This window comes from Microcebus murinus, chromosome 4 (assembly GCF_040939455.1).
Source record: "Microcebus murinus isolate Inina chromosome 4, M.murinus_Inina_mat1.0, whole genome shotgun sequence".
Taxonomy (NCBI): Eukaryota; Metazoa; Chordata; class Mammalia; order Primates; family Cheirogaleidae; genus Microcebus; species Microcebus murinus.
Window position 1 is genome coordinate 82,709,621 of NC_134107.1, and position 10,577 is coordinate 82,720,197.

The 10,577-nt window shown below is 34.5% G+C and overlaps 1 protein-coding gene across 2 annotated transcripts in view; it reads left to right on the top strand.

The window, feature by feature from the left end:
- CEP126 (centrosomal protein 126) overlaps positions 1 to 10,287 on the top strand; it is a 76,438-nt gene extending 66,151 nt beyond the window's left edge. For both annotated transcript variants that reach the window (XM_012770540.3, XM_012770545.3), the window contains 2 exons: positions 1,347 to 1,411; positions 10,099 to 10,287. In XM_012770540.3, coding sequence (XP_012625994.2) covers positions 1,347 to 1,411; positions 10,099 to 10,161 — 128 coding nt within the window. In that variant the 3' untranslated portion in view covers positions 10,162 to 10,287. The remainder of the gene's footprint in view (positions 1 to 1,346; positions 1,412 to 10,098) is intronic.
- The last annotated feature ends 290 nt before the right edge of the window (positions 10,288 to 10,577 follow it).

Here is a 10,577-nt window from a genome sequence, read left to right on the forward strand (position 1 = left end):
CATCATGGATGAATCTAAAAATATATAATTTTAAGCAAACAAAGGCAACTCACAGGAAAAGAAAGATGGTATAATTCCATTTATGTGAAGTCCCAAATCAGGTAAAACTAAATAATATTATTTTGCAGGGATGTATGTGCTAGAATGACAAAGAAATAAAGTCAATATAGTGGGTCAATAACCTCCATGGGTGAGGGAAGAGAATGTAATCTGTAGGGCATGGTAGAGGCAGGGAGCTCTAGGAAGCTTCTAGGAGAGTGATAATGTTCAAATTTCTTAATCTAGGTGATTACACAGACATTAGCCTTAAAATATGCATATATGTTTTATACATTATTTGTATGTGATGTTAATTTTAAAATTAAAATTAAATTTTAAAATAATATATTAATCAAAAACAGGAAGCTACAACCACAAAAGCTACATAAAACTATAGCTATAAGATATATAATTATGCAGATAAAGAATAAAAAACTCAAGTCAATAATTAGAGGATTTTTACTTCTATATGATACTTCTACTTATTTAAATGCTTCATATAAAAGATGTTGCCTGAATTATTTTTATTTTGCTCAGATGCTTACTATTGTATGAACAAAAACCTAAAAATGGAAAAGGAAGCATTGGCCGGACGCGGTGGCTCGCGCCTGTAACATTAGCACTCTGGGAGGCCGAGGCGGGCGGATTGCTCGAGGTCAGAAGTTCGAAGCCAGCCTGAGCAAGAGCGAGACCCAGTCTCTGCTATGAATAGAAAGAAATTAACTGGCCAACTAATACATATAGAAAAAATTAGCCGGGCATGGTGGCGCATCCCTGTAGTGCCAGCTACTAGAGAGGCTGAGGCGGCAGGATTCCTTGAGCCCAGGAGTTTGAGGTTGCTGTGAGCTAGGCTGACGTCACAGCACTCACTCTAGGCTGGACAACAAAGAGACTCTGTCTCAAAAAAAAAAAAAAAAAAAGGCAAGCATTGACTAAATTATGCAATTTCTTATACCTTAATAGCTAAATAAACATCTCTTTTTTCCTGAGAGGCTACAAGGATGAAATTCATTTTGGGGTTTAAAAAAAAGGAAAAAGAAAACATAACATTTAAATAAATATAGTTATATAATAGTCAAAGTACTAGGGATTCTCTTATTAACATAAGTTTTATATAATTGTTTCTATCAAATTGCTCTATTTTTGGACCTAATATAAAAACTATTTCTGGGGTTGATGGGAAAAAAAAGCCTCGTACTCAATTTTGAATATTTTGACACATCAGAATTTAATATTTGATTCTTTAGTCATTCTTCTCTTTCAATATATATAACTAAATTTTTTTTTGTATTGTGGTATTATTTCAGATATACAAGAAAACATTTGCAAAAATCCGTCCATCAAAAATACTTTACAAATAATACCACTTCTGGTAAGTATTTGAAGAATTTCTTTTTTCCTTATTTTAGGAAACTTCATGATTTTATGTACATATCAGTACAGGTATAAAAGATGTTGCCTGAATTATTTTTATTTTGCTCAGATGCTTACTATTGTATGAACAAAAACCTAAAAATGGAAAAGAAAGCATTGGCCGTGCGCGGTGGCTCGCGCCTGTAACATTAGCACTCTGGGAGGCCGAGGCGGGCGGATTGCTCAAGGTCAGGAGTTCGAAGCCAGCCTGAGCAAGAGCGAGACCCAGTCTCGAGACCCGCCCGCCTCGGCCTTTCTTGACAAGAAAAATAGATTATGCAAGAATTTCTTACCCATGTTTCAGGGTCTTGCTATATCTGGGTATAACAGTAAATAATATTAGGTAAGAAAGAGGCTGTTTCTGCCCTCATGAAGCTTATTATTTACATCTGGGTATGTGATTCCAAGAACAAAAGTGGCCTTTGGCATTCCTAATGCTGTAATTTTTAGACATAACTCTTTTGGCATTGGTGACTTTAATTCCTGATAGATTTTTTTCATGGCTACTTTTTAGATACTAGATTGACTTTTCTCTCAATTTTTCATCTCTACCAATTCAGCAAGTAAAGTACTTTTTACAGTGATGCTTTTTCTGTGCCTGAAATTTGAATGTGACAGTTTTCTGTCAGTTATATTTATGACATTTATTATTCATTATGATTCTTATTTCACTTTAGTGAGATAATACCTATAATGACTAAGATCATTCTATACACTTCAGTTCAACTTGAATACCTATAAGTGACCAATATCACTGTTCTGTATACTTCAACTCAGCTTGAAAACAGTATACTAACCATAAACAACTGAGCATGAATAGTAAATACTACTCAGTATAGAAAGCCATCTCATCAAGAAATTACACTGTTGTCCACATTGGTGCATTGGTGCACTGTGCTAAAGTATATAGCTAGAGTAACAAATAACTAAAAAGTTAATAGTGTTGATTGGGGACCGCTGGTAGGCTTGAAATCATTTTTATCTTACAACTTTTTTATACTTTATAACGGTAAACATTAGCTTTCTCCAGTCTCTATTTCCAAACATATTATTCTCTCTCATTTTTAACAGCATCGCTAACATAAGTCAGAACCTTCAATTTATTTTCAGGGCAAATGGTATAAAATCAAAGAATTATTAACTGACTGTTTAAACAACTGCCATCAAAATTGCTTTGTTTATACCATGGAGTACTATTCAGCTCTAAGAAACAATGGTGATATAGCACATCTTATATTTTCCTGGTTAGAGCTGGAACCCATACTACTAAGTGAAGTATCCCAAGAATGGAAAAACAAGCACCAGATATATTCCCCAGCAAACTGGTATTAACTGAGTAGCACCTAAGTGGACACATAGGTACTACAGTAATAGGGTATTGGCCAGGTGGGAGGGGGGAGGGGGTGGGTATATACATACATAATGAGTGAGATGTGCACCATCTAGGGGATGGTCATGATGGAGACTCAGACTTTTGAGGGGAGGGGGGGAAATGGGCATTTATTGAAACCTTAAAATCTGTACCCCCATAATATGCCGAAATAAAAAAAAAATAAATTGCTTTGTTCACCATACCCTGCATGGAGATTTAGATATTTTATTTTCATGTCTTTTTATGTCATTTTTATTTTATGTTATTTTAATCTTTACTTGGGTTCACCATTTGTTGACATTTTGCCATGTTTGCTTTATCTGATGGATGGAGGGATGGATGGATGGAATAGAGATATATTCATATACACACAGAAACAGACATTTTTCTGAACTATTTGAAGGTAAATTACAAACATCATGACATTTCCCATATACTTCAACATACATGTTCTCCTATGGACAAAGACCTTCTCCCTATATAATCACAATACCAAGAAATTTAATACTGATACAATATTGTCATCTGACACACATTCCATATTCAAAGTTCCCCAGTTGTCTGAAAAAAAAACGTCTTCTATGGCTATTTCATTTCTCTGATCTAGGATCAAACCCAGAATTATCCATCACCATCCCAACACATGCACACTTTTTTTTCCTTTGATTATTTCCCTTATCCTATTGTCCTTTGTGTTTCTCTTCCTCTCCAGCACATGGTTGTGTTGATTTGGGCTTCTCTCAGTCTGGGAAATGAGCTGATGTATTCATTCCTGCTAAAATGTTCATCATTAACTTTTATAAATGATAAATCACTTAAAACATTTAAAACCTTTAAATCATTTAAAATCAGTATCTGGAAAGAACAATAATGAACTTCTAATAGAATTTCAGATACTTTAACACTTGGGTGAGAGAAATATTTTGGGGCAGGAGAATCTTCTCAGTGTCTCTCAGAGCTCAGGCAATCGACTGTTCTACCACTGCTTAAAGCAAGTGCAAGTCTTTGATTTCAGAAGAATTTAAAGAAAAGACTGCAACTCACCCTTTCCCATAACCCTTCATTGGGCATCATCTACCTCATAGAGTAAGATTATGTAAGATAATCTTACATAAGGTAAGGTTATGTAAGATAATCATCCATGTAAAGATCTTAAAACAGTGCCTGTAACATAGTACATGCTAAATACATGTTAGGTTACATTATCATTATTGCCACTATTCTGATCATCTTATTTGTTTAAATTGTCTCCAAAAATTTAACATTCCCAAAAGTATATGAATGAAATTTACATGCAAAGCATAACTTTCCCTTTTAAAAATTAGAAGGGAATTTGTAATCCCACCTTCCTTTCCTCTTACTTCTCACTACACAATGAATCTTCCATTCAGCCAAGCATGTTTGCTATATTGCCCATCAAGTTTGCAACATTCTATTCTTCCTCCATGTTTTTCAGGATTTGCTTATGTTCATGCCTAATTCCTAAGTGCACATTAATGTTTTAGGTTTTGTTTGATCTACTTGCCAAATCCAACACATTTAAGCACCAACTTAATGTCACTTACTGCATGCTCTCACCCTCCTCTGCACTTAATACTGTAGTATCTCGGGTTTTGTACTTATAGTCCACAGACATTTTTGTTGTATGTCTTTCTAAGTGAGTAATCTTCTTTGCAACTACTATTGACCCTTGAACAATGTGGGGGTCAGGGGTGCCAACTCCCTATGTAGTCGAAAATTCACGTATAAGTTTTGACTCCTCAAAAGCTTAACTAATAATAACCTACTATTGACTAGAAGTCTTATCGATAACATAATCAGTCAATTAATATATATTTTGTATGTTATATATATTATATACTGTATTCTTACAATAAAGTAAGCTAGAGAAAAGAAAATGTTATTAAGAAAATCATAAGGAAGAGAAAATATATTTGCTATTTATTAAGTGGAAGTAGATCATCATAAAGGTCTTTATCCTCATCATCTTCATGTTGAGTATGCAGAGGAGGAGGAGGAGGAGAAGGACGTGAAGGGGTTGGTCTTGCTCCCTCCGAGGTGGCAGGGGTGGAGAAGGTGGAAGGGGAGGCAGGAGATGCAGGTACATTCAGTGTAATGTTTATTGAAAAAAAAGTGAACCTGTGCATATAAATGAAACTGTGTAGTTCAAACCTATGTTGTTCAAGTATCTACTGTATATTCTTGAGGCCTAAATTGTTTTTTACTTACCTATCTGCTTCATAGAAACTAGTGCATACTAAATACTTATAAATTATTTGACATTTTTATAATTGGTCTTTGGATAGATAAATTATCTATCTTTTTCAGACTGCAATACAAATGCAGTGATTTATTTGAACCTGAAACTTTTTTTCTAATGTATCAAAGCATGGCTTTATACTCCACAAAAAAAATGCCACTGTTCCTGGAGTTCTTCCAAAGCCCTTTAATGAGTGTTAATATTTAATAAATTAGTACTCTTTAATGGCAAGTGAACATTATTTAAATATAGTTAGAAAGAAGAAAGGAAACTTACTGGGTTCCTGCTATTAAAAAGTACACTACCAAATGATTTCTCACTTATTCTCTCTTATTTAATCTTCTTAAACTAGAGACATCAAGTAACTTTTTCCCAAAGTTTCAGAGTTGTTCATTGGAGAACCAGGATTTACACTTTCCCCTACAAAATCTCTTTTACCTTTTATTATTCTTTCTCAATTAATGGCATCATCATTCACCAAATTTTTCATACAGAAATATTTGTCTATCCAGGCTTCTCATTCTCCCATACTTCTACTCAACAAATCTTCCTAAGTGTACTTACTAAGTACATCTCAACTTCATCTACTTCTCTCCATTCCTACTGATAGTGTCTTAGTTTAAGAATGTATCATGTCTCTTACAACTGATACCACAAAAATACAAATCATCATCCAATACTACTAAAACATCTCTATGTACACAAACGAGAAAATCTAGAGGAAATAGATACATTTTTGGAAACACACAACCTCTCAAGCTTGAATCAGAATGAGAGAGAAATCCTGAACAGCCCAATAATGAGTAGCAAGATTAAATCAGTAATAAAAAATCTCCAAACAAGAAAAAAAAAGCCCAGGACCAGATGGATTCACAGCCAGATTCTACCAGACCCACAAGGAAGAAGTGACACCTATCCTACTGAAACTATTCCATAACACTGAGGAGGGAATCTTCTTCCCTAACTCATTCTATGAAGCAAGTATCACCCTGATACCAAAGCCAGGAAAAGACACAACAGAAAAATCAAACTACAGACCAATATCCCTCATGAACATAGATGCAAAAATCATCAACAAAATACTAGCAAAATGAATCCAACAGCACATCGAAAATATAATTCAGGCCTGGTGTGGTGGCTCACACCTGTAATCCTAGCACTCTGGGAGGCTGAGATGGGTGGATCACTCGATGTCAGGAGTTCCAGACCAGCCTGAGCAAGAGCGAGACCCTGTCTCTACTAAAAATAGAAAGAAATTAGCTGGACAACTAAAAATATATATAGAAAAAATTAGCCAGGCATGGTGACACATGCCTGTAGTCCCAGCTACTCAGGAGGCTGAGGCAGGTGGATTGCTTGAGCCCAGGAGTTTGAGGTTGCTGTAAGCTAGGCTGATGCCACAGCACTCTAGCCCGGACAACAGAGCAAGACTCTGTCTCAAATATATATATATATATATATATATGTGTGTGTGTGTGTGTGTGTGTGTGTGTGTGTGTGTGTGTGTGTGTGTGTATAATTCACCATGATCAAGTGGGTTTCATCCCAGGGATGCAAGGATGGTTCAGCATATGCACATCAATAAATGTGATTCACCACATAAACAGAATTAAAAACAAAAACCATATACCATCCCAATAGATGCAGAAAAAGTATTTGATAAAATCCAGCAATGTTCATGATAAAAACCCTTAACAAATTAGACATAAAAGGAATATACCTCAAAATAATAAAAGGCATACATGACAAACCCACAGCTAATATCATCCTGAATGGCATAAAGTTGAAAGCCTGCCCCCTAAGAACTGGAACAAGACAAGGATGCCCACTTTTACCACTTCTGTTCAACATAGTACTAGAAGTCCTAACCAGAGCAATCATGCAAGAGAAAGAAATATAAAGGGCATCCAAATTGGTAAAGAGGATGTCTAATTATCCCTGTTTGCCAATGATATGATCTTACATATGGGAAACCCTAAAGATCCCACTAAAAGACTCCTAGAATTGATCAACTGAGCAAAGTCTCAGATCACAAAATCAATGTACACAAACCAGTAGCATTTATATATACTAAAAACAGTCAAGCTGAACATCAAATAAAGGAATCAATACCGTTCACAGCAGCTACAAAGAAAATAAAATACCTACGAATATACTTAACCAAGAAGTGAAAGATCTCTACAAGCAGAACTATAAAACACTGATTAAATAAATCACAAATGACACAAACAAATGGAAAAACATCCCTTGCTCATGGATTGGCAGAATCAATATTGTTAAAATGTCCATACTGCAATTCCCATCAAAATACCCATGTCTTATTTCACAGACCTAGAAAAAAATAGCCCTAAACTTCATTTGGAACCAAAAACACCCTGAATAGCCAAAGCAATCCTAAGCAAAAAAAAAAAAAAAGAATCTGGAGGTATCACATTATCCAACTTCAAATTATACTACTAACTATAGAATTTAAACAGTATGCTACTGTTATAAAAGTAGACACATAGATCAATGGAACAGAATGAAGAACTCAGAAATAAAACTATATAGCTACAACCAACTGATCTTTGACAAAGCAGATAAAAACATACACTGAAAAAATAACCTATTCAAGAAGTGGTGCTTGGAAAATTGGAGAGCTACATGCAGAAGAATGAAACTAGATCCCTCTCTCTCATCATTCACAAAAATTAATTCAAGATAGATTAAAGACTTAAATGTAAGACCTGACACCATACAAATTCTAGAAGAAAATTTATGAAAAACTCTTCTGGCAGGGCAAAGGCAATATAGGTAACCTAAACATTTGTGCCCCCATAATATTTTGAAATTAAAAAAAAAACTCTTCTGGACATTAGCCTGGACAAAGAATATATGACTAAGACCCCAAAAACAAAGATAACAAAAACAAACATAACTAAATAGGACTTAATTAAACTAAAAAGTTTCTTCACAGCAAAAGTAATAACAGAGCAAATGGAGAACCTACAGAATAGGAGAAAATATATCTGATGAAGAATTAATATCCAGAATCTACAAGGTACTCAAACAAATTAGCAAGAAAAAAAAATAACCCCATTAAAAAGTAGGCAAAAGACATGAACATTCATTTTTCCAAAAGAAGAGATATAACATATGGCCAACAAACGTGAAAAAATGTTCTACATCACTAATCATCAGGGACGTGCAAATTAAAACCACAATGAGATACCACCTTACCCCTGTCAGAATGGCCATTATTAAAAAGTCAAAAAACAACAGATGTTGGCACAGAAGCACTGAAAAGGGAATGCTTATTCACTGTTGGTGAGAATGTAAATTACTTCAACCTGTATGGAAAACAGTATGGAGATTCTTTTGTAGACCTACTATTCAATCCAGTAATCCCACCACTGGGTATCTACCCAAGGAAAAGAAGTCATTATATCAAAAAGGCACATGCAGTCATATGTTTATCACAGCACAATTCATAATTGCAAAGATATGGAATCAACCTAAGTGCTCATCAACTGATGAGTGGTTAAAGCAAATGTAGTATATACCATGGAATACTACTCAGCCATAAAAAAGAATGAAAAACTGTCTTTTGCAGCAACTTGGATAGAACTGAAAGCCATTATTCTAAGTGAAGTATCTCAGGAATGGAAAAACAAACACTGCATGTACTTACTTACAAGTGGGAGCTTAACCAGACATACACATGGTCATACACAGTGGTTTAATAGACTTTGGAGATTCAGAAGGGTATGGTAGGAGGGGGGCAAGGGGCCAAAAATTACCTATCATGTACAATGTATACCATTCAGGTAATGGGTACACTAAAAGCCCTGACTTTGCTACTGTATAATTCATCCATGTATCCAAAAACCACTTCTACCTCCTAAATCTATTGAAATTTTTTTTTAAAAAAAGTTTCATGTCTCATCTGGACCATTTCTAAGCATCTAGGTTTGCTCTTTCCAGGGCATCTTTCACACCACCATTGCCAGAATGATCTCTTTAAAACCCAAATATGAACATATCACATTCCTGCTTAAAAACCCAACTTTAGTATTTACCTATCACCTAACAGATAAACTTAAAACTTGAAACAGCTGCATTTCCAGACTCACCTTCAGTTGTTCCCCAGCTCATAACTTACACACTTGAGTAGCTGGCAGGGCTGCATGCTTCCAAGGGCCCATGCCGCTCCCACTGTCCCACAGGACTTCCTCCCTTATCTGCCTGTCTCACGTTTATTCTTCAGAACTTGTCTCCAGTGTCATCCTTCTGAAAAACAAGCTTTGTGCTGCCCCAAATTTAGAATTTCCCCCTTTTGGCAACCATATAGTCTAACTTTTTCTTTCTGAAGAAGTTATCATATTGCTCTCTTTATTCATTGAATAGGCATTGCTTGAGTTCTTCCCATGTATCAGGCACTCTGTTAGGATTGCAACTAAAACGAGGAGAAGTAATTTGCATTCTAATAGAGACAACATGCAAACATTACAACATCATAGGGTAGCTGCAGTACATCCTCAAGAAACTTGCCATTGCTTAGATTATGCTTTTCAGTGTAAACACTCTGACTCTTAGAAGCAGAATTTTCATTTTAGAGTATTTTATTTCTTTTTAAAGCAAAATAAATTTAATGACTTTTTTATAATTACCCTGCCAAGCAACTTACTTCTTTAGCCCAAAATATGTTGTTAAAGTACCCATAGGGTATTATATGGGTTCCAAGTGCTTACTGTAGAAAATAATACTATTAAATTTTGACCATTTACACAGTAGATTATAATAGAAAGCACTTCTAGAGCATATTTCACCAATAGCAAGAAGTGAAGGTCATGAATTATTAGTATGATGCTGTACATAGAGTGGTACTCAGTTTTGTTGAGATTGATGTATAGGTAACATTTGAGAATTTGAATTATGAGTTTAGTCTTATTAAAAATCTATAACCCATACGGAGATCTATCTGTTCAAGTCTGTGAATACTATAGTAAAAGAATATTTTGCAACTATGTTACAGAACACCCAGCCAAGGACCAGTCTATATCCTGATGTTGGATCCACATTCCTAAGAAAATATTGATGAAGTATAACAGTAACTATTAAATAGAATCATTATTTTTCAAATCTCCTATAAATCATATTTCTGTATTTGTTAACAATTTAAAACGCTATAACTGTAAAACAAAGGTAAATTATAACATAGATAATAGAGATAAAATGACTAGTTTACATTTATGCTATAAATTATACTTTATTATGTATTTTATTGATAAATATATTTTAATGAATGGAAATGGTTTTGATGGTTTTCAATAAGCATGCTACTAGATATAAGTTTATTCTATTTAAAAACAAAAAATATTTTGTTATTCAAATTATGTATTAGCTATAGTTGTAAAGCTTTGTTTTCTGAAATTCCTAATAAATTCTATTAAATTTTTATACAGTGGCATAAGAAGTTTATTATTAATAACAGCCCACAAAATTGCAAAGTTA